Raw genomic sequence first — 25,520 nt, 5'->3', positions numbered from 1 at the left:
GAAATTGAAAGGGCTAGTGCCCATTTTAATAGTCGAAAGTAATTGGAGGGCAACTAACCCCCCTCTTACGCCGATCAATTTTACAAACACATTCAATCAAAATTTTGAGATGGCCATTTTGTTCAATTTAGTTGAAAGTTTTGAAAATTAGGTCTTTAAGGATGAGAACCCCCCGCCCCCCACAGCCCTTAAGGTAAGGATTGTAACTTATGCCCGGGGGCATATAAGGTTCTTATAGAAAGAATTGTCGTAGAAAGTTCGGCTCACTCGATTAGAAATTCAAAGGGCTAGTGCCGTTTTCAATAGTAGAAGGTTATTGGAGAGCAATTAACCCCTCTCTAACGCCACCCATTTTCCCAAACACATCCAATCAAAAATTTAAGATTGTCATTTGTTTAGTTGATTTGTTTAGTTAGTTGAACGTTGTTGATAGTTCTAGAAATTAGGTCTTTGAGTATGACACCCCTCTCCCACATCCCTCAGGGTACGGGTTGTAAGTTTTTTCCTAGGGGCATATACAGTTTTTATAGATAGTGTTGTAGTGTTGTCTTAGAAACTTCAAAAAGGACTCATTCAATTGGGAATTGAGAGCGCTAGTGCACTTATTAATAGTCAAAAGCGATTGGAGGGCGAATGCCCCCCCCCCCCCAGGCCCATCATTTCCCCAAACACTTCCGATCAATATTTTGATATAGCCATTTTATTGAACGTAAGTCCGAAAATTATCCAAAAATTATGTTTCTAAGTATGACATCCCCTTAGGGCTAAGGTTGTAAGTTATGCCCTGAGGGCATATAACGTTTTTACAGAAAGCTTTGTCTTAAAAACCTCAAAATAGCTAAGCATAGTTGAAAGTTCTGGAAATTAGGTCTTTGAGGATTACAACCCCCCCCCCCCCCAAACACACACAGCTTTCAGGGTAAGGATTGAAAGTTATGCCCTGGGGGCATATAAGGTTCTTACAGAAAGCTTTCTTGTAGAAACTTCAAAAAGGTCTTATTTGATTAGAAATCAAAATGGCTGATGCCCTTTTTAATAGTCGAAAGCGATTGGAGGGCAACTAACCCCCATGTCACGCTCACCATTTCGCCAACCCCATCCGATCAAAATTTTGAGATAGCCATCTTCTTCAACGTAGTTGGAATTTCTGGAAATTATTTTTTTGAGGATGAAAAACCCTCCAAAACCCTCAGGGTAAGGGTTGTAAGTTACGCCCTGGGGGCATATAAGGTTTTTATTGACAGCGTTTTCGTAGAAACTTCAAAAAGGGCTCATTCAATTGGAATTTGAAAAGGATAGTGCCTTTTCTAATAGTCAAAAGTGATTGGAGGGCAATTAGCCTCCCTCTAACTCCCACCATTTCTCCAAACACATCGAATCAAAATTTTGAGATAGCCATTTTTTTTTCAACATAGTTGAAAGTTCTAAAACTTAAGTCTCACAGTCCTCAGTCCTGAGGGTAATTAAATAAAAAAAAACAAGTTTTTTAAACTGAAAGTAAGGAGCGACATTAAAACTTAAAACGAACAGAAATTATTCCGTATATGAAAGGGGGTGTCCCCTCCTCAACGTCTCGCTCTTTACGCTAAAGTTTTTTATTGTTTTAAAAAATAAAGTCAAACTTTAGCGTAAAGAGCGAGGCGTTGAGGAGGGGACAGCCCCTTTCATATACGGAATAATTTCTGTTCGTTTTAAGTTTTAATGTCACCCCTTACTTTCAGTTTAAAAAACTTGTTTTTTTTCTGATCCTTTTTTAGTTAATGCAGCTTTTATTTTAAAATGCAAAATTCCACATTTTTGCAGATAGGAGTTTGAAGCTTCTTTAATAATGTTCTTTGATAAGCTGAATCTGATGATGTGATTTTCGTTAAAGTTAATTAAAAAAATTTGCAATTAAAACAAAATTTTATTGTTTAAAAAAAATTGAGTTGGGAGAAAGTCAAACTTTAGCGTAAAGATTGAGGCGTTGAGGGGAGGACAGCCTCTTTCATATACGGAATAATTTCTGTTCGTTTTAAGTTTTAACGTCGTTCCTTACTTTCAATTAAAAACTTGTTTTTTTGTATTTCATTTGTGAACGTTTCTTAATTAATGCATGTTTTGATTTTGGCTCACCGTGCATGAATAATTAAAACGAAATTTGCATATTAATTTTACTTTTATTTGGTTAAATGGCTGTCTCGAAAGTTGTTTAATTTTATTTACGAACGTTTTTATTAGTAATAAATATACGTAACTTACGAATTAACTTACGTAACGAACTTCTATATTCATATATTTTTAATACATATATTAGAGAGTTTGCCCCCTAGTCAATACCTTGCTCTTTAAGCTAAAGTTCGAATTTTGTTCCAATTCTATAAAAATGACCCCTTAATCACAAAGGCCAATAATTAGAATAAATAGCTCTTATGAAAGTACTAAAAAATCTTTGGCTTAAAGAGTGAGGCATTGACTAGAAGGTGAACCCAATCATTTAGCTAATATTTTTTTTGTTCGTTTTAAGTTTTGATGTTGCTCTTCACTTTCAGTTGAAAAACTTGTTTTTTATATTTAATTTCTGATTTTTTTTTTTAAATGATGATGGGAAATCTGGCGCCCCCTTTACCGCACTGTCCCTTCCCCCAGGAAAACTTCCTTCATGAGAAGATCGTCCCATATAACCCCCGACCCACTCCCACCCCCTCTACCAGAAAAAAATCCCCCTGAAAGCGTCTGTATACTTCCCAATAACCAATACTATATGTTAACATTGGGTAAAGTTCATAACTTTCAGCCCTCCCCCTGGGGGCTTTGAGGGATTAAGTCATCCTAAAAGACATAGTTATAATATTTTCGACCATGCTGAACAAAATGGATGTATCAAAATTTTGATAGGGTGACTTTGGGAAAAAAAATGAGCGTGGGAGGGGGCCTAGTTGCCCTCCATTTTTTTTGGTCAATTAAAAAGGGCACTAGAACTTTTAATTTTCGTTCCAATGAGCCCTCCCACGATATTCTAGGACCACTGGGTCGATACGATCACCCCTGGAAAAAAAAAAACAAAACAAAACAAATAAACACGCATCCGTGATCTTTCTTCTGGCAAAAAATGGAAAATTCCACATTTTTGTAGATAGGAGCTTGAAACCTTTACAGTAGGGTTTTCTGATACGCTGAATATGATGGTGTGATTTTCATTAAGGTTCTATAACTTTCAAGGGGTCTTTCTCCCTTTTTCCGAAAATAAGGCAAATTTTCTCAGGCTCATAACTTTTGATGGGTAAGAAACTTGATGAAACTTATGTATTTGAACTCAGCATAAAAATCCGATTCTTTTGATGTATCTTTTGGTATCAAAATTCCGTTTTTTAGAGTTTCGGTTACCATTGAGCCGGGTCGTTTCTTGCTTACAGTTTGTTACCACTAAGTGTTTGATGGCTGTAGGTTAAGCCCTGAGAGCATATAAAGTTTTTATTGAAACCGCTGTCGTAGAAAGTTCAAAAAGGGCTCATTCAATTGGAAATTTATAGGCCTAGTGTCCTTTTTAATATTTGAAAGTGATTGATGGGCAACTAATCCCCCTCTCAAGTCCACCGTTTCCCCAATCACATGCAATAAAAGTTTCAAGATAGCTATTTTCTTCAACCTAGTTCAAAGTTCTGGAAATTAGGTCTTTGAGGATGATAACCCCCCTCAGAGTCCTCAAGGAAAGGGTTGTAAGTTATGCCGTGGGGACATATAAGGTTTTATAGAAAGGTTTATTGTAGAAACTTCAAAAAGGGTACATTTGATTGGAAATTGAAAGGGCTAGTGCCCTTTTTAATAGACGAAAGTCATCGCAGGGCAACCAACCCCCCTCTCACGCCAACCATTTCCCCAAACACATCCAATAAAAATTTTCAGCCAACCGTTTTGTGCAACGTAGTCGAAAATTCTGGAAATTATGTCTTTGATGATGACAAATCCCCACACCCCTCAGGATAAGCGTTGTAAGTTATGCCCTGGGGGCATATAAGGGTTTTATAAAAAGTGTTTTCATAGAAACTTCAAAAATTGCTCAATCAATTGGAAATTGAAAGGGCTAGTGCCCTTTTTAATAGTCGAAAGTGATTGGAGGTAAACTAACCCCCCTCTTACACCCACCATTTCCCCAAACACATCCAATCAAAAATTTAAGATTGTAATTTTTTTCAACGTAGCTGACAGTTCTAGAAATTAGGTATGACCCCCCTCCCCCAGCATCCCTGTTTTAAGAGTTGTAAGTTATGCTCTTGGGGCATATACGGTTCCCCAAACATTTCCGATCGACATTTTGATATACCCATTTTGTTGAACGTAATTGAAGAATCCGTAAATTATGTTTTTGAGTATGAACCCCCCCCCCCTCCCCATAGCCCTTAGGGCTAAGGTTGTAAGTTAAGCCCTGAGGGCATATAACTTTTTTTACAGAAAGTATTGTCTTAAAAACTTCAAAAAGAGCTCATTCGATTGGAAATTGAGAGGGCTATTGTTCTTTTTAATAGTTGAAAGTAATTGGATTGAGAATCACCCCTCCCCCACGCCCATCATTTCCCCAAACACTTCCGATCAACATTTTGATACGGCCATTTTGTTCAACGTAGTTGAAAGGTCTGAAAATTATGTTTTTGAGAATGACAACCCTCCCCACATAGCCCGCAGGACAAGCATCGTAAGTTATTCCCTTGGGGCATATAAGGTTTCTACAGAAAGTTTCATCGTAGAAGCTTCAAAAAGGGCTCATTCGATTGGAAATTGAGAAGATTAGTGCCTTTTTTATTAGTCGAAAGTGGTCAGAGGGCAAATTCCCCCCCTCCCCACGTTCATCACTTTCCCAAACACTTCCAATCAAAACTTTGAGACTACTTCAGTGTAGTTCCACCAGAACTGAAAGATGCTGGGACTGTTTTAAAAATTTTCATTTTAGTTTTAATGGTCGTATTTTAATGCACGTCTCCTTTCTTGTATATATTTATGTTTTACTAAGGACGGTCCTTAGACATAGAGTCGAAATACTCCTTTAATTATATAATTCCACTGTCTTGCGAACAGAATTCCCTATTTTTGTCCTTGCTGTCGATCTTTAAGTTGTAAAGGCAGTGTCGTCTTCGTCGCTATTTAAGTTTTTGGTTCAAACCTTTCCAATATGTTCTTTGCCTATTGTCCTTCTTTTCACTGTTTTATTCTCTCGATGAGCTTCTTGCATCCACTTTTTAAGGGAGGAAATTCAATGTACGGGGTTTACCTCTATGTTCTTTGGTTCCTCAGATCTGCTTTCCTTAAGTCTCATTTTTCATAGCTACAATAATACTTTCAAGCACTAAAAAACTTTAAAAACACAAGTACTAGCTCTCTAAAGCCTGTGTTAACGTACAAATTTAAAAGTAAAATATATGAAACAAATTTTTATTTAAATACCGTTACAATCAAAAAAGCAAAATCGAAAATCCACACAATTATTTACTTCAGAATGAGCAAATTATTTTTATTCTATTTGTCTCTAGTGTCCAAATAGATAACGAAAAACCTTCAGCAAACTTGGTAGGAGAAGAACCGGAATTCAGTAAATATAGTTTAAAAAGTATGAAAAACAATTTTCCTAATAAATCATAAAAGAACTAACATCAAATAATATTAGGTATCACAAATAGTAACATAGTATAAAACAAACAGCTTCTTTGGTTTCACAATAGTAAGTTTTCAAAAATTTATGGCACCGTATATGGTGGCAATCAGGTGCAATCAGGCCCGTATATGGTGGAAGAGGAGAAAGATGGCTGGTTTTAAGCCTCGGTCATCTAAAATCTTATTGTTTTCTAGTTTTATTGAGACTGTTTTTAAACAATTCGCCCATATGCAGTTTTGTCTATCTGGGAACCTCAAAAATACGCCCAAAAATTAATTCCTTAAAAAAAGCCAGATAAAATCATATAAAAGTCGTCTCAGAATAAACATTACAAATTAAACACCATTTAGACCTTTGGAAATTAAAAGAACTTCTTTGTAGTCTAATGATCTACCTAAGAGCTCAATGACCCTACAAGTCAATCATACTGAGACAGTGAAGGCGTCATAGCATCTAACTGTCAGGACCACTAACGTCAGGACATCGACAAGAATATCCGTCAGAACCAGTAACCGTCAGGATATCGACAAATTTCAAAACTATAATTTTTTGGGGGGGGGGGGGGTCTAGGGGGAAAAGATACCTAGGCTAGGTTACGTATTTAATATATGCTATGCTTTACCCCCACCCCTGATGTGCTAATATATAGCCAAAATATGATTATAACTTTTACATACTTATTACTATTATATAAACATGTAAATTTTCTATCGATGTCCTGACGTGTGCATGTCCTGACGGTTAGATGTTATGTCGTTTAGTGCTTGTGACGGTTAGATGAAATGGCTGCACCCCCTGAGACAGAGGGAGGTAGGAAATAAAAAAAACTGGTTATTTGTACAAAATTGTATAGGAACATTACGAAAAATAAGAGAATTTCATCGTTACGGAAATGTTCATAAGCCCAAGTCCATTTCGTTCTGAAAATATTCCTTATTTTAAAAGTCGATGAGGATTGATTTGTTTTGTCAGATCGTAGTTTTAAAAAGCAAACAATGCCAATGTCAAGTATTTTCCAGAAACACGGAAATATTGTTTTCGGATGTATTTCGTTATCTACACAGATAGGTTGTCACTTCACAATCTTGAGAACCGGGATAATTAACGTTTTTAGGTATTTTTGGCTTGACTTACGTCCACCAGTAAACACCGATATGTTTTTATTTTACCATAGTATCAGTTCAGAGACAAGGGGGAATGTTAAATTTATATAAAGAATTCGCAGAAAGGATGAAAGACCAAGGGTTTCTCCCTGTGGAACACAAAAGAAAAAATTGAACTTTTTCAGAAATTTGTCAAGGCATTTTTGGATTTATTTTGTCATCTGCCAAGATTGGGTGGTATTTTTTGTGACCTTTAGAACTGGGATCACGTATGTTTTTAAACGTCTGATTATTGGTCAGATTCACGTTCAACAGCAAGCAGCAAGGAAGTTTCAACTTTATCATACTTTTTTTTTCAAAGAAAAGGTAGGTGGCACTTTTCCCCACTTTCAAAACTGGCTGTGTTTTCCAACATCCGATTATTTGTAAAATATAAGTTTACTAATATTGTCGGAGAAACTCTTACAAGAAAGATATATTTATCTCACTGTGGTTGTTGGGAGACAGCAAGGAATGTCAACTAATTGTACTTTTTGGGACTAATTGAAAAATTAATAGCATTGGGATTGCAGTTTTGGGGATTCAAATTGAGACATTGTTTTATTTTACTGAATGTTTGATTGATAATAGTACCCGTGATACTTCCATTTTATTAATTTTCTGTATGCTTAGAAAATAGTAAACTAGAATTTACCAACCAGAAAAATAATAGTCCTCTCTTCAAATCGGATTATAGTTGATAGTTGTAGCTCGGCCGAAGATAACTAGAATAGTAATGCTTTCCCACAGTTAGGTTCAAAATATAGCGTTTACGTTTTTCTATAGAAACAGCTCAGCTCACGATATGACTACAAAGTGGCCAATTAATACAACAGGAATAATCTCCTTCTTATGAAAAATCTCTTCTGATTCTAATTCTTCTATCCACAAGCTGATTGTGAAAAACCATATGCTATCTGACTTCAATCATATCGGTACCCTGTCACCGTTACGGTACCTTTTTACCGTTATGAGTTAAACAGATCAAAAGCGCTTATTTTTCCCACTGAATCGATTGGTGAAGTCTATGGTAGGGCTAATTATCCTCTTTTTAATTTATATAAATCTAAAAGGTCTTATGCACCGGCAACTATTTCCGTAGGGTCATGGATTTAGTTTTGAGAGCCCATTATTCGTGTGAACCATATTACGAAAACGTTTGTATTTGGTCAAACGATTAAGTTTATGCACTTTTGTTTCTTTCGTTTATAAACCCTCTTCCTTATTTTTCCAGGTTTATCCGTCTAAAAACTAATCCGTGTTTGTTTTTTGTTTTTTGTCGGGGATCAACGCTTCACATTTTTTTTTTATTTTTTTTTTAATAGACCATTGAATGAAACTAACAGATAAGGTTGTATTATCAAGGGATAGATGATTCAAGAGAATTTGCTGCAATGGCGTTTTCGATGATACCCCAAAATTTTTAGAATACTAACATGTAATATTGTACATTACTTTTAGTAAGCTTTATTTAAAGTATTACACTAGAAAAGTTTTATATATTAGGAAACATAACTTTTCAGGTTAAGAAGGAAAAAAAGTTATATCGCGTTGACTATTTTTAGTCGCCAGATGAAAATAGCATAAACCTAAGAAATACAGATAAAATTGGCACAAAAAGTTTCCTTTTAGCAAGAACTATAATGAGCAGCTCAAACTGTAAGTACAGCTAAAGAAAGGAGAAAGGTGCTCTTGTTTCCTGATAAGTGAACCTTTTCATTAAGAAAAAACAGAAGAAGAAAAATTGAGTTGACAATGTAAAACAATAAAAACAAAATTAGGAGTCCAGAAAAAACTTCTAGCCGCTTCTGGGCCATTAGAAAGGCCTACTTATTTTGAATAGGATCTTGTCACTTTTTAAAAAAACATGAGCCAGAAGAAACAAGGTGGAACTGTGTCTGACCCTGTTCAAATAATTCTGAAGAATAAGAACGCATAAGATATATTCAACAAGGAACTTGAACCAGTCATTATAAAGGCAATTTGAAATTGGAAATTAAATTTTAAACAGATATAATTGATCTCTAGAGTAGAGATCTAGAGTAGAGAGAATCATCTAGAGTAGTCTATAAAAAAAAACCCTTGAATAAGAAGGATTATTAAAATAGTTCAAGAAAATTTTCAAACATAACACAGATATATAACGGTGGGTCTCTCTATTGTGGGTTTCCTTTTAATACAAAACCCTTGTTACGTGATCATGTGAGTACAAGATTGCTACTCATTTTGGCTTATCCTTTAGCTAAACTGATTTGTTTTTATCAATTATAATGTTTTAATTAATAATTTCAAGTGTTTTTCATGTGTAGTAGCTATTTTTTTTTAAGACTTCTAGGGAATCTGTCATCGTCCCGAAATACAAAATTTCAAATACAAACATTTAAAAAAGCAAGTCGTCTTAAGGTTTATATTAAAAGCTGATTTATAAGGAGTAGGTGGCCCAAGTTTGCATGTCTGGAGGTGTTTTCTAAGTCAAGAAGTTTTTAGACTGTTTCTAGTTATGCTATTTAGAGTGTTGGCAGTCCTGTTTAAGGGGATCCTTAAGTCTTTAAACAAATTGTAGTGGCTTTTATTTTGATTAATCTGTACTGAAATGCATATAAGTTTTCGGATCACTTTCAGTGAAACGGAGAACGATTCATTTAGACAAACTTAATATCAAAAGATTTTATAATTTTAGGATAATGTTTTTCTATTAAATTTGAAAACTAGAAAGATTTCTCACGTGAATATTTATCGTCTTAGCTTTGTTTATTGCTCGAATTTACTGAATAATTGGTGGAGAACATCAGCTGAGCATGGGACAAATATTTCAACAATTCTAGCTCATAAGTCACTCGGCTTAAATTTATCGTATTAAACACCAAAAAGTCATTTCATTTAAATAAAAATAAGAATTTTCAAAATTTCTTGTATTAATCTGTGGAAAAAGAATATTACCACTAAATGATCGAAAAAAGTTTAATAATGCTCTCGTAGATAATTTGAAAAAGCGTACTGAACTCTTTATCAACAACTGCATGTATGAAAAGAAAAATGTTTCCATTTTAAACATGTTAGAAGTCTTAAATTGCTTAAACTTTAAATTCCTCAAAAAGGAACATAAATTTTTCGAGTATACATAAACTGTATATAAATGTAAAATATTCTAGATATTGTATGGAATACCATTTCACAGGGATTGTTAGAAGAATACAACATCTTCAATATTTTATCATCAGAGGTATAATCGAAGATTTTATATTCATTTATGTGATAGCATATGTGTTATATACCAGTAAACAAAGTTACGTAACTCGCTGGAGGAAGTTGAAATTGCTGTTTGTCTTTAATTTAATGGCTGCTTTAAGAACAACTTTATTTACCTGTCTTTTAAGAGTCATTCTAGAAAGTAAACTTCCAATATTTTTAAATAGACTAATTTGGCTTTTGCAAAAAAATCACAGAAATTTAGAAAAATCAACTTGAAAAGTAAAATCATTGCTTTTGCACTTGTAAAAGTAGAAAGAACATAAAAACTTCATATTTTCATAATGAAGTCCAAGGAACTGAGAACAATTCATGAATACAACTTTAAAACATATTTGTGGACGTGTCAGCAGTGATCTGTGATGATTCACTCGAGAACTCAAGTGGAACAGGAACTGAATTTGGTACTAAACTACTTTTTTCTCCAACTTTAGAATTTTGCTGGGCCTGAGCTGGATGACTTGGCTGTTGCTGCTGTAAGCCTGAAATATATAAATTTGAGAGCTTAATTGTAAGCCTTTATTATTCAATTTTATTATGTAGACAGACATGCCTCAATTAAAAAGAATACGAGAGAGAGAGAGAGAGAGAGAGAGAGAGAGAGAGAGAGAGAGAGAGAGAGAGAGAGAGAGAGAGAGAGGAGAGAGAGAAAGGGAGGAGAGACAGAGTGAAAGAAAGATATAGACAGAGAGAGGGGGAGAAAAACACTAGAGATTTGAAATGCTGGAATTTTTTTACTTTTAAAGCTCTTCCAGATTTTGTCTTTTCTCTGCTAATTTCTGAGAAGGTTAGTTGTAATCAAAGTCACTTAATTTTTCTTTTTCAAAAAATTATCTTATTTTAAAATGACCACACGACAAGTAAAATCATAACTTACAGCAAATGCTAGGATTCTAAAGCATTGAAAAATGAAACGATATAAAGCCATCGAAGGTAGGCCTACTACTCACCAGAGGTTCCAGGCTGCTGATGCTGGTACATCAAATATTGTCTTTGCAGGTTTTGCAGCCTTCGATACCGTTCTTCTTGATGATTGTCGTCGCTATCTTCAGACTCCTCAGAATCCCCGTTGTATTTGTTTGTTGTATTCAAAGTTGTGCCAGAAGAATGGTTTTGCTCATCTTGTCCGTCACGTTCGTCACTGCTGCTATTCAAATGAACAGAAGCTTCAACTGACTTTCTATGCATTCCTAAGAAAATATTACGCCATGAAATTTAATGATTGGCATTTATGGAAAAAGTCTCTTATAGTTAACGGAATATCCTTCAGTGGCTGTGTGTCAATTAGAATATCTGTTAGTGGCAGCGGGGCAGCCAGGCATTTTTTGGCCCCCTTTTCCTAGCAAAAAAAAGGTTGCACACAAGGGCGCCAGTAGAAAATTTTCTAGGGGGCACCAGACGCCAAAATAGCAGTGGTAGTTGGGTGACGGTTTAAGCGGTTTAGGGCACCAAACTACGACTTTACCCCGAAGAGGGAGAATTTGCAATCAATTTAAAATTCTGAGAAGCTAATTGATATAAAAAAATCAATAACTGTATTTTAGGCTTCCAAGTTGCAAAAGAAGCAATGCCACGCGGTGGTAGTGCTGGATTCAACCAAGTTGATTCCTTTTATTTATAATGAAATTAGACTACGTCTGGTGATCTGTAACTGCGTATCAGCTATAATGAGAGGGGAGGGGTGAGTCATTGTTTAGGTGGGGGTAGAGAAGATTCCTACAAAAGTACATTTTAATGGACAAACTGCTTATTCTTCATGAGGCTTCAGATAAACGTTGAAAGAGGAAGGGAGGGGTAAGAATTAATTATAATGTTTCTCTATACAGCTAATATGTTACATTCCCATCTACCAGCACAGAGGTGGAAAAGGCAAGGCCGGTCATCATCAGCCCCGCCATGAAATCTCCTTGAGGTGGCAAATACTGCTAAGGAACTTAGTTTTCAGCAATTTTAAATGGTAATATTTTCCTTTTTCTATTTATACGAAGTACTTCAATGCATTAAAAAAATATATTATGTAATGTATTTATCGATAAGAAAATCCTATTGTAGAGGTTGTGATGGCTTCAGTTGTGTAGAAGATCAAAAGTCTCACAGAATTTCCATCCATATAAACAATAATACTCCTTTTCATCCCACCGAAATTCTTTATTAGCAACATTAACAAGGACTTTTCACCAAAATTACTATTCATCGCCAATTTTTTAAGTATATTCAAATTTTGTCCAAAATTGAAAATACAAATTTAAACGCGGAACGGTACAAATCAACGTACAATTATTGATTTACACATTTTAAAAGCAATTGACCAGGGATTTTTAAGGGACCGGTACCTCAAATTATATCTTGGTTAGGCCTGGGTATGATTTGGAAAACAATGTGAGATTAAATAAAAAAAAGAGCTTTTCAACTGAAAGCAAGGAAAAGATTTGAAACCTATTTGAACAGATTATTCTTTGTATGAAGGGGGCTGTCTCCACCTTAGATCCTTACTCTTTACTCTGAAGTTTGTTTTTTTTTTCCAAGTTTTTAAAGAAAATTTGCAATTGGAGAAAAAAATTTCAAAGCACTAAAATACTATTCTTTTTTTAATGAGCAAGGTGTCGAGAAGGGGACAGTTCCACTTATATACAGAGCAATTTATATTTGTTTTAAGTTTTAAACTTACTCATTACTTTAGTTGAGAAACCTTTTCTATTTGTTTCATTACATTTCGTGAAACTGTAAAGTTTTATGAATACAATAATACTGGTAACGTAGAAAAAACGATCAATATTTCAATGATTTCTGTTTGGATTTTGATGGGTAATCAAACTATCCGTGTTTTTTAACCAGGGGTGATCGTATAGACCCAGTTAGTCTAGAACGTCGAGAGAAGGCTCATTCTAACGGAAATGAAAAGTTTTAGTGCCCTTTTTAAGTGACCAAAAATATTGGAGGGCAAATAGGCCCCCTTTCACTTCACTTTTTTCCCAAGATCGTCATATCAGAATTTTTAGATAGCTTTTTTGTTCAGCATAGTTGAAAGGCCCAATAGTTATGTCTTTGGAGATAAAATGACCCCCTATAGTTTCTGGGAAAGGTTATAAAATTCGCCCATTGTTTTATTTCTTATTGGGAAGTATGCATACATTTTTCGGGTAGGGAGGGGAGGACGAATTTTCTGCTGGGAGAATTTTGAATGGAGAGGATAGTTTCCAGGGGGTGAAATTTTCAGAGGAAATTTTACACTGGGTGGATTTGTCAGAATTCATATACGAAATGTCTTTATAGATAGATAGATCGTGTATTTTTTAAAAGCCCAAGAGCCATATACACACAAAAATTTATGAAAAATAAAGAAATCACAACAGAACAAATTACGAAACACACATTAACATGATATATAGCGAAAAAAATCTTATGGTAAATTATCAAGAAAATAAGTTTAATTCCATATAATTAATAATAATTAATTGTAAAACCTTTTCCTTCTTTCTAATCCCTTCTCTATGTACGCACCAATACGAAATATTGTGGATGGATTACTACTTTGTAAAATTTTAGGAAGCAGCAAAAGTATCCCATGTAAGTAATTTTCCCTTAAATCAGAGAGCACCGGGCACTTTCGGAGAAAATGGTCCAAATCTTCTTCCTCATCCCTACAAAGAGGACACACATACCGACCATCAGGATGTACTATCCCCCTGTCGAACACCATTTGCCTGCTCTGGATTGGAAGGCAATTCGCCCTAAGCTGAATCCATCGACATAAAATCATAGCCGGTAAATTGAATTTAAAATAAATTTCCTCTCCAAAACTAGGTTTAACTTGAGTATAATGATTCAATGTAGCAGAATTTAAAACCAGCCCTTGCCAATACTGAATTTCTTGACCCTCGAAGATAAATCGTACCTGGCCTAGGCTACTAAATTTGTTGGTAGATCACGGGAACCAACACCGTCATTCCATAAATAAACCATTCCCATGCACTCTTTCTAGTAATGACCTAATTTGGGATGGCCACGACGTTTTCGAACCATAACTCAAAATCTGATAATAAGCAGCTCTTACTAGTCTATATACGAAATGTCTTTATATGTCTTGCTTTCACTTTACCGATTCAATTTTACATGTGGAGATGTTAAGAGAATTGTCCGTGACAAATTTTCGCCAGGATTGAATTGTCCAGAGGATATGTCCTTGGGGAGGGAGATTTTTCCGTGGAGGTGGATCCAGGTATCCTGGCGTTATTTAAAAAACGATCAGAAAAAATCAAGTTTTTTCAACTGAAAGTAAGAAGCAACATTAATACTTAGAATGGACAGAAAATATTACGTATGTGAGGGGGGTTGCCCCCCCCTCAACATCTTGCTCTTTACTCTAAAGTATAAATTGTGTCCTAGTTCTTTAAAAACGACTCCTGAAACACAAGAGTCGTTTAATTAGAACAATAAGTAACCATAGGCGTAGGGAGGGGGGCAGGGGGTGGGGGCAGCTGCCCCCTAGACCTTCAAATTCAAATTAGATATGGCTGAAAAAACAGATGGTTTGGAAAAAGCAGTTGATAAAACTCCATCGCACTATCGACTGCCCCCCCACCTAGACAATATACTGCCTAATCCTGCCTACGCCCATGTAAGTAAACTTTTTTAAAGTGCCAAAAAACTGCAGTGTGATGAGTGAGGTGTTGAGGGGTAGCGATCCCCGTCATATGCGTAATAATTTGTATTCGTCTTAAGTTTTAATGCGGCTCCTTACTTTCAGTTGAAACTTTTTTTTTATTTAATAAAGCTTAGAGACAAACAATTTTCTAAAGGCAATGAAAAAAGTTTGTCAATTATAGTAAAAGTATATAAAAATGAAAAAAGTAAGAAATTACAAAAAATACAAAAAACACTAGCCTACTTACAAAAACTAAGATATAAACTCCCAGCATTTAGTTCTGTTGAGCAATGGCGAAGCGTTGGACGGATATTTTTTTTAACAATATCGACAGTTTTTAAACTGGGCTATAAAACACCAAAATATTAAATGCCTATAGACTCAGTGCTTATAAAAAGTAAAGCATTATCAATGTAGTTTGTTCAAAGTAAAACATTATAACTAAGATTAAGAAAAATTCAAATCAAAATTTTTAGTTCAATATTTTTAATTTAATTTAGAATACCAAAGGCCAGTATATTTGACACCTTTTATACTTCATAACTGTAAAAAATTAAATTGTTTTCAAAGTGACAACTAAATAAATAAACTCACTCCTGGAAAAAAAAATTGATAATGAAACACAAAAAAAGTATCCGTTCAGGGGGAAATACAGAAATTCCCAGCTTTCCGTTCAGTGGAAACATTTCTGATTATAATGGCTTCATGTATCAGCTCATGGGTACTCTTGTGATGCAAGCAAAAGTTGACGGCATATTTCTACCGAAATTGACTCTTATTAAGTTTTTTTTTGTGTTTTCCATAAATATACGTACTTTCTTGTGTTCTATTAACTGCATTAATTACTATTAAACAAATACATATTTAGGATCACCATAAAAAGCTGATTCTTTGACTGAATGTTATTAATAGTTAGGCTCTTATACTTCCGTTATTGAAAAGGATCGTTATTTGCTTACCATTCATTACTATGAAGAATTTTTGTTTTCACTCCAAGCAAATCATATAGAAAAAATTTTTGTGGAAAACTGGTTAAGGGCTACTCAGTGAAAATTTAGAACTCATATTTTCCTTCGTATGGGTCAAAATCTACAAAGGGACAACAAACATTGCTTTCATGGTTTTTCCCTATTCTGCTTTCTTTCCTTTGGTTTCCTTATAATTACTTTATAGTCCCAAATTTCCAGGGGGGGGCATGCCCCCCCTTGCCAGCACCCATGGTTGCGCAATTATAATCAGACAGTAGAATCAGAAATTTTCGGCCAACCGTCTAGGGCTAAACAGAAAGCAGGTCGTCCTCGTCTGGGGTGGGAGGACGTCACAAAGAAAGATTTAAAGGAAATGGGAACTTCCTGGGCGGGTGTAAAAAGGGTGGCTTTAAATAGATTGGGATGGACGAGGAGCGTGCGTAGCTGTGTTGGCCTCAGGCGGATTGGTGCTGCGGTGATTGTCAGTAGTAGTAGTAATAGTTCGACAGTGACCAGAATGCAATTATAAAACAGGCGCTTAGACCGAATAAAACTTTTTTTTTTGCGACAGTAGAATCAGAAATTTCACCACACAAACTCCTAGTGGATAAACCTTTAAGTCATTAAATCTTTAAATCTTTTAAAATCTTTAAGTCATATTTTAATAAATGCAACAATATTTGGCTGCTCAGAGCAGGAAATTGCGCTGGGAGAGAGCTATAATGTGTCCATGGGAATTTTAATTATTTTCATTAATTTTCACTGAAACGTCATTAGCAGTATTCGGCCGTCCAAGGTAAAAACGGGTATATACATGAAAACTTTCTTTTCAAGTTAGATATACCACTGAATTTAGCTCAAAAAGGCGAATCGAATGGTATATGCAAGGATTTTACAATAAAATTCTCTGCAAAGATTTTTCTGGCAAAAAGACGTATCTGTAGCATTTTGCCCTGTTTGCCAAAGTTGAAAAATTGACATTTAGCAGTGTCAGCAAACTTTGCCATATATATAATTGTATAATTTGAAAGAATATTGTTTAAATTTAATCCTAACACCTTTCACTTCAGTCCTGTGTCTAGTGTGTCGCAGTGGGTGGGAAAAGTGCAGCAAAACTTGGGAAATTTCGAAGACGATTTTCTCAGAATAATGAAAAGTGTATATACGCGCTTTTATATTTGGACGGCCGTATTTTGTTCAAGTTATATTTCATAAATTTTCACCTCGTCCCCTAAACAGTTGTTATTTCCCCTTCCCCATACATGACTAGCTTAAAGTATTAGAAGATTCGTCTTAAATGAAATAGACTCTCTTGTTGCATATACCACCAGCTCTGTTTTTCACGCCACCTCCGAAATTTCAATAATATCAGAATTTCATTATAACCCCCCCCCCCCCCCACAAAAAAAAACAAACAAAAAAACACCTACATAATTCAGCACTTCAGGCAATATATTTATAAAATTGTATTGTATTTATTATGAATTTTATTGAATAGCCTATATTCACTTTTGAGAATTTGTACTAATTGATGATATTGAAAAGCCCCTAGGTATCAGCCAAATGTAAACTAGAATATTGTCAAAGATAGTCAATGTTCTAGAGCACCTGGACAATATAGACGATAGCTGTGATTATTTGGGTAACTCGTGGCAATTTATGGTAAATTTTATCAATTATGGGAATAAGTTAATCTTTTGAGGAAATAATTGTAGCACTATTATTAGGATAAGAAACAAGATACTACCTAACAACCATGGTGCTACGCATTCATTTTCTTTGGCAGATTTGACAATTGTGTCCGGCAGAGGAAGAGAATGTCTGACCATTGCACCGTAAAGGCCATATTCAGCCATAATTGTGGATCGACCCCAGCACTTTTCTGTTTTCCTCCATTTTGCTCTTCTGTTTTGAAACCAAACCTGGAAAGTCAAAGCACGAGGATATTACAAAGCATGCAATTTATCAACTAATTAAATTGATGGTAAAAATCATTCCATCAAAGAAATATTTGTAGAAATTGGAGTGATTATTTTTCTATATCATTTCTCAAAATTGGTGAATGTGAGCCTAGCAGCTGCACCAAATCCCCGTCTAAGGACACACACTACATGAATTATCAAGGTATCAGGAGGGTGTGAGATGGGTGTGAATTTTGTGCTTGCCATAATGCTCTACTATACTTCCTTGCTTAGATGGAAACATTTTCAAAGGAATATTATGAAGTATTGTGAAATAATATAAAATGTGAACAAATATATTTATGCTCTGTGTCAGGAGGTGGATTGCACAGATCGGACAAATCACTTCGTTTTATCCTTCAAGATTTGTGTAGGCAAGCGTAGTAGCTAAATTTCACCGTTGTCTTGGAAAGTAAGCGAAAATTTGTCTTGGGTGGGGAGATTTCGATAAAGACAGTTATGGAAATAAAAGGTATTACGACACAACAGTATTATGTACAGCATTAGTGAAACAATTTTTAGATAGTGGTAGGGAGGGGGTATAAACCGAAGTTTATGGATACTATTATCCTATGTTTAATTGCTATCTGATCTGTTATACCAGATTCTTTCGCCAAGTAATTATTTGCCTTTCTTGCCTATTTTATTAAATTAAATCTGTGATTGAAAACATCATTTTGAATCAATGTGAAGGCAAAATTTGAAACTGCTACTACTTTTTAGGATCTGAAGTACTAGCGCGAATCCAGAGGAATCTGAAAGCAGTGTTCCTAGATGACTGGTATAAGATAATGCACCATAAAAGAGAAAACGTGCCTATGACACCATTTTTTTGTCCCATCTGACAATGCTACCCAAAAAGAGAAATGTGTCCTTAGTAATTTACATTTGGGTTTTGAATCCCCTTTCAAATATCCAGAAGAAGTTACGTCAGAAAGAGAAAATGAAGTTAATATTTTGAAACCATCGAAACTAATGAAAAGAAATAAAATGGCTCAAAAGTAAAGTCTAATTATACATTAGCTGAAGAGATCTACCTTTATTAGTCATTTTTTCAGTTTGGTAACATATAGATGTCAGTATAAGTTTCCTGAAAATGTAGAGACATCGTTTGGAACAGGACAAGTGATCCTATAGCATTTTTCTAATTTCAGGAGGCCCCTTGAATCAATATTCATAGTAGTTTACCTTTATCAAGTGTAACAGGCCATTTGACGCTAGAACTTTGCGATTGTTTCTCTGTCTTTTACATTTTCTTCGCTTTACTTTTAGTCCTATTTTTCGTGTCGTAAGGAGATTTAAACAATATCAAGATTCACCACAGGACCAAAAAGATCATCAACGTCTTTATACGAGATTAAAAAAAAAACAAGCTTTTTTTAAGTGAAAGTAGGGAACGACGTTAAAACTTAAAACGAACAGAAATTATTCCCTATATGAAAGAGGCTGCCCCCTCCTCAGCGCCTCGCTCTTTACGCTAAGTTTTTTATTGTTAAAAAAATAGAGTTGCGAGAAAGTCAGACTTTAGCGTAAAGAGCGAGGCGTTGAGGAGGAGGCAGCCCCTTTCATATACGAAAAAATTTCTGTTCGTTTTAAGTTTTAACGTCGTTCCTTACTTTCAGTTAAAAAAACTTGTTTTTTTTATTTAATTTTTGAACGTTTTTGAATTAATGCAGATTTTGATCCTGGCTCACCGTACATAATAATTAAAACAAAATTTGCATATTAATTTTACTTCTATTTGGTTAAATGGCTTTCTCGAAACTTGTTTAATTTTATTTACGAACGTTTTTATTAGTAATAAATATACGTAACTTACGAATTAACTTACGTAACGAACTTCTATATTCAGATATTTTTGATACGTATATTAGGGGGGTTCGCCCCCAATTCAATACCTCGCTCTTTAAGCTAAAGTTCGAATTTTGTTCCAATTCCTTAAAGATGACCCCTTTTATCACAAAGGCCGTTATTTAGAATAAATAGCTCTTATGAAAGTACTAAAAAACATTTGGCTTAAAGAGCGAGGTATTGACTAGGGGGTGAACCCAGTCATGTACGTAATATTTTCTGTTCGTTTGAAGTTTCGATGTTGCTGCTTACTTTCAGTTGAATAACTTGTTTTTTTATATTTAAATTTTGATCATTTTTTTAAATAATGCTGGGAAATCCGGCGCCCCCTTCATAGCAATGTCCCTTCCCCCTGAAAACTTCCTTCATGGAAAGATCCTCCCGCATAACCCCCGACCCCCCCCCCCCTACTAGAAAAAATCCCCCCTGAAAACTTCTGTATACTTCCCAATAACCAATACCATATGTTAACATTGGGTAAAGTTCATAACTTTCAGCCCTCCCTCCGGGGACTTCGGGGGACTAAGTCATCCTAAAAGACATAATTATCATATTTTCGACCATCATGAACAAAATGGCGATCTCAAAATTTTGATCGGGTGACTTTGGGGAAAAAATGAGCGTGGGAGGGGGCCTAGTTGCCCTCCATTTTTTTGGTCACTTGGAAAAGGCACTAGAACTTTTAATTTCCGTTCCAATGAGCCCTTGCACGATATTCTAGGACCACTCGGTCGATACAATCATCCCTGGAAAAAAAAATTAAAAAAACGAAAAAAAATAAATAAACACACATCCCTGATCTTTCTTCTGGCAAAAAATACAAAATTCAACATTTTTGTAGATAGGAGCTTGAAACCTCTACAGTAGGGTTCTCTGATACGCTGAATCTGATGGTGTGTTTTCCATTAAGGTTCTACAACTTTTAGGGGGTCTTTCCCCCTTTTTTCAAAAATCAGCCAAATTTTTTCAGGCGCGTAACTTTTGATGGGTAGGATTAAGCTTGATGAAACTTATACATTTAGAATCAGCATTAAAATATAATTCTTTGTATGTATCCGTTGGTATCAAAATCCCGTTTTCTAGAGTCTCGGTTACCATTGAACCGGGTTGCTCCTTACTTACAGTTCGTTACCACGAACTGTTTGACAAGACAAAGCAGCCACTCCTGACCCCCATAATCACAAGTAACCGATGGTGTTACCGGGGACACATGGTGGAGATGGGAAAGCACCGTCTCCCTCATCATGTGTGGGGTTGAGATCCTCCTGGCATCAGAAGGCGCGGATGACAAAGGGTGACACTCGGCCGATGCCTTACAAAGGATGCTGCACTATTCAGATGGTCGCTCGAAGATCTTTGGTCTAAAGCACAAGAGAGGTCGTTGTAGAGAGGCAGCGTTGTCGCCTTATGAGCGACAACGTTGCAGCGTGGGAAGACTTAAGGCTAAGATCAAACCTGCCTCTCGCAAGAGCTTCTCTCTCGAGTTGTTCACTGTACCTCTTGCCAACAAAAACCTTTTGGGGGTTCTCGCTTTTCTGGAAACATTGTCAATAGTTTATGGATTTTCACTTGCATCTGAAAGTTTCTTTTTACTTTCTGCTATGAAGCAAAACTGGAAGCAACTCTGAAGATTCAACTAATAGAAATTTTCAGAATTTTAAGTCAAAAATTTTCTTATTATAGTGTTTCCTTTTCAAACAGTTCGTGGTAACGAACTGTAAGTAAGGAGCGACCCGGCTCAATGGTAACCGAAACTCTAGAAAACGGAATTTTGATACCAATAGATACATCAATAGAATCAGATTTTACTGCTGATTTCAAATATATAACTTTCATCAAGTTTAATGCTACCCATCAAAAGTTACGCGCCTGAGAAAATTTGGCTGATTTTCAAAAAAAGGAGGAAAGACCCCCTAAAAGTTATAGAACCTTAATGAATATCACACCATCATATTCAGCGTATCAGAGAACCCTACTATAGAGTTTTCAAGCACCTATCTACAAAAATGTGGAATTTTTCATTTTTTGCCAGAAGAAAGATCACGGATGCGTGTTTATTTTTTTTGTTTTTTTTCTAGGGTTGATCGTATCCACCCAGTGGTCCTGGAATATTGTGGGAGGGCTCGTTGGAACGGAAATTAAAAGTTCTAGTGCCCTTTTTAAGTGACCAAAAAAAATGGAGGGCAACTAGGCCCCCTCCAACGCTTATTTTTTTCCCAAAGTCACCCGATCAGAGATAGCCATTTTGTTCAGCATGGTCGAAAATATGATAAATATGTCTTTTAGGATGACTTAATGCCCCTAAATCCCAAGGGGGAGGGCTAAAATTTGTGAACTTTACCCAATGTTAAAATATAGTATTGGTTATTGGGAAGTATACAGAAGTTTTCAGGAGGTTTTTTTTCTGGTAGTGGGGGGGGGTCGGGGGTTATGTTGGAGGATCTTTCCATGAAGGAAGTTTTCATGGGGGAAGGGAAATTGCCATGAAGGAGGCGCCGGACTTGCCAGCATTATTTATTGGTTATTGAGAAGTATACAGACATTTTCAGGAAGGATTTTTTTCTGGAGGGGGGGGGGCTAGAGGAGGGGGTTAAAACTGGAGAATCTTTCCGTGGAAGTTGTTTCTTTGGGGTAAGGGACATTTCTATGAAAGGGGCGTCGGATTTCCAAGTATTATTTAAAAAACGATCAGAAATTAAATAAAAACAAACAAGTTTTTTCAACTGAAAGTAAGGAGCAACATTAAAGCTTAATACGAGCAGAAATTATAACGTATATAAGGGGGTTCGCCCCCTAGTCAGAACCTCGCTCTTTACGCTACAGTTTTTTTTAGTGCTTTCAAAAGAGCTATCTATTCTAATTAAACGGCCTTTGTGATTCAGGGGTTTGTTAATGAATTTTGTTTTTAACTTTTAACGTAAATAGCGTGGTATTGACTAAGGGGAGAACCCCATCATATATGTAATAATATATACATAATAAAAAAACAATAAAAAAAACAAGCGATACGGATCAATAGTAATCGAAACTTTTAAAAACGGAATTTTGATATCAATAAATGTATCAAAAGAATGGGTTTACAATGCTGATTCTAAATATATAAATTTTATTAAGTTTAGTATTACTCATCAAAGGCTAAGAGCCTGAGAAAATTTAAACGATTTTTTAAAGAGAGGAAAAGCATCCCCTACAAGTGAAAGAATTTTAATGAAAATCACACCGTCAGATTCAGCGTATCAGAAAACCCTATTACATAGATTTCAAGCTCATATCTACAAAAATCTGCAACTTTGTATTTTTTGCCAAAAGAAAAATATACGAATATAGAAGTTAGTTACGTAAGTTAATTTGTAAATTACGTCATAACCAAATTTAGAGACATCCATTTAGCAAAAGAAAAGTAAACTTTTTATGCAAATTTTGTTTACATATTCAATAACGGTGAGCCAAAATAAAAGCTGCATTAACTAAAAAACGATCAGAAATTAAATAAAAAAAAACAAGTTTTTTAAACTGAAAGTAAGGAGCGACATTAAAACTTAAAACGAACAGAAATTATTCCGTATATGAAAGGGGCTGTCCCCTCTTCAATGCCTCGCTCTTTACGCTAAAGTTTGACTCTTTCTCACAACTCTATTTCTTAAAACAATAAACAACTTTAGCGTAAAGAGCGAAGCGTTGAGGAAAGGGCAGCCCCTTTCATATACGGAATAATTTCTGTTCGGTTTAAGTTTTAATATCGCTACTTACTTTCAGTTAAAAAAAAACTATTTTTTTATTTAATTAAATAATAAAAGCAATTTTTTCAACTGAAAGTAGCCTAAGGAGCAACATCAAAACTTACTCTGTCTCACAACTTATTTTTTTTAAACAATAAAAAACCTTAGCGTAAAGAGCGAAGCGTTTAGGAGGGGACAGCCCCTTTTATATACGGAATAATTTCTGTTCGTTTTAAGTTTTAATGTCGCTCCTTACTTTCAGTTTAAAAAACTTGTTTTTTTTATTTATTAAGGTAAAAGTCCACTACTATCAATATTTGAGGTAATGTGCTTTCCTGTCAACAGCCTAAAGTATGGTATTGACTTTTGATAAGGATAGTTTGGGTTAAAGTCTAGAAAAAGTCAAGAAATATACGATATTTTAAAGTTAACACAAGAAAATTTTGAAAATCATTAATTTCCGCATACACAGTATTAACATTTCATTTTAAATACGTTAAAATATATTTAGTCAGTGTGCCAGCTGCAATTCCCCTTCTTACTTCTAAAAGTTACCATTTGTAATAGGTTGTATAGTAATAGGGTAGTATATCATCTTCTAAGTTGTGTATATCACCTTACATCACTTTATGCACAGTATATCACCAAATTCTATAGTTCACCTTATGGGAACATATTTCTAATTTTTGCAACTCTTCCTTTTACGTTTTCTAATGCAATATATCCTTTTTATACCTATCCACTTGCCCCCCCCCTTTTTTTATTTTAATAATTAGCTGTGAAAAGTTATTTGGGACCTTATGTCAATGATAAGTGAAAAGGCTCTTATAAAAGCGTTTGCACCTCAACCAGTGGCGGATCCAGAGGGCGAGGGGGCGCCCGCCCTCCTAGCGTAGTCTAAAGTAGTGTAATTTACTTAATTAACACAAGTTTGCGTTAATTAAACTTGCTCCTAACGTAAGTTTATCGGATCAACCTATTTTGTGCCTTCCCCCCTAAAAAAAATCCTGGATCCGCCCCTGACCTCAACGCCATGGTTGATATTTTTGAGAAATAAAACATCGTCCATTATCTGTATCTTAATTTCTTTGCGAGTTTTAATAGTCCAGTTTGGTATAGACCGGTCGAATTAGGCATCGTAAACTAAATATTGCTCGTAATAAGCCTTAGATGGTACCTGACGAGAGCCTATAGAACCTGTCCGTCCTCTTATACCCTCTGTTCAGAACAAGATGACGCCACTACATACATGGCAGTACATATTTATATTTGCAGGGGGAGAGAGGAATTTTCCTGAGGTAAGTTTTCCAGGGGGAAAATTTACACGACAGGTATTTCCTATAATCAATTTACCAAATTTTTTTTTTTTTTTTTTTCGTCTTACTTCCTCTTCGGTGACTTAATTTTCGATGTGGAGACGTTCTTGGGAAACTTTCCTGAAGGAATTTTCAGCGGAGTTAGAATTCTCTCGCGTATTTTGCTTTGGAGAGGGAAGGGCCCTTCACGAAAGACATTCTCCATGGGAGAATTGTCACCATGAGAAATTGACCATGGGGAAATTTTCCATGAAAGAAACTTTCCATTGAGGGGGGATTTTCAGGGACAATGTTCCATAAAGGGGGTTTTCTAGCACGACTTGGAAAAAACGAAAAAAAAAAATAAAAACATGCCTTTTTTCAAATAAAAGTATGCTACGAAGAATTTTTCAGGTGGAATTGTCTGGAAGAAACTTTCTGGGGGGAATTTGCAGCGAGGATGATATTTTTTTCCCTTACAGGCCAAGTATTTTTAAGTACTGTCTGTATTTTAAAGCTACTCATAAAGTGTAACAGCTGTTTCCCCAAGATACTCTTTTGTCATATGTGTCGATAAAAGAGAAAATAAAACAATAGGAAACAATAACTTATGTATGATCAATGTTCTTCGTTAATTTTAAAATCAAACTTGTCCTAGAGGAGCGCACCATCCAAATGGCGAAAACATTTTATAAGAAGCCTATATGTTTAAGTTGTGGCATAAATTTGTTCCCCAAGTATGTTCCATAGATGCCTCTTTATGCCTTTTATTAAATTTTACAGAAGATAGGAAGACTACTGTTCGATCTCGAAAGCTTACTTTTTTTTAGTTGAAAAACCAATAATATTTTTTCAGTTCTGATGTCAGTAATAACAGTTACGTTTGAAAGTTGCAGTATTAGGCACGAGCTATTTTTTTGGAGCCGTATTCGTGCACAAAGAGTCAAATTGTAAACTGCTTTCGTGCAACAAAATTGACGCATCAAACTGTTCTTGGGAACAAATAGCAAGTAAGGAACGCGTCAGCTTAATATTAAAGAAAACTCTTAAAAACAGAATTTTAA

At 35.3% G+C, this 25,520-nt stretch overlaps 1 protein-coding gene across 1 annotated transcript in view; it reads right to left on the bottom strand.

Moving 5' to 3' along the window:
• Positions 1–6,361: 6,361 nt before the first annotated feature.
• The window catches only part of LOC148950619 (uncharacterized), a 150,533-nt gene continuing 131,374 nt past the window's right edge, over positions 6,362–25,520 (bottom strand). The window contains exons 6-8 of the mRNA XM_089091675.1: positions 17,378–17,552; positions 10,968–11,207; positions 6,362–10,499 (exon numbers count right to left, since the gene is read on the bottom strand). Of these exons, the coding sequence (XP_088947801.1) occupies positions 10,342–10,499; positions 10,968–11,207; positions 17,378–17,552 (573 nt within the window). The 3' untranslated portion in view covers positions 6,362–10,341. The remainder of the gene's footprint in view (positions 10,500–10,967; positions 11,208–17,377; positions 17,553–25,520) is intronic.

The sequence above is a fragment of the Artemia sp. Qi Xiang Cuo genome, chromosome 7 (assembly GCF_049724085.1).
Source record: "Artemia sp. Qi Xiang Cuo chromosome 7, ASM4972408v1, whole genome shotgun sequence".
NCBI classification, from domain to species: domain Eukaryota; kingdom Metazoa; phylum Arthropoda; class Branchiopoda; order Anostraca; family Artemiidae; genus Artemia; species Artemia sp. Qi Xiang Cuo.
The sequence above is the reverse complement of the archived record's forward strand: the minus strand, read 5'-3'. Positions and strand labels throughout refer to the sequence as shown.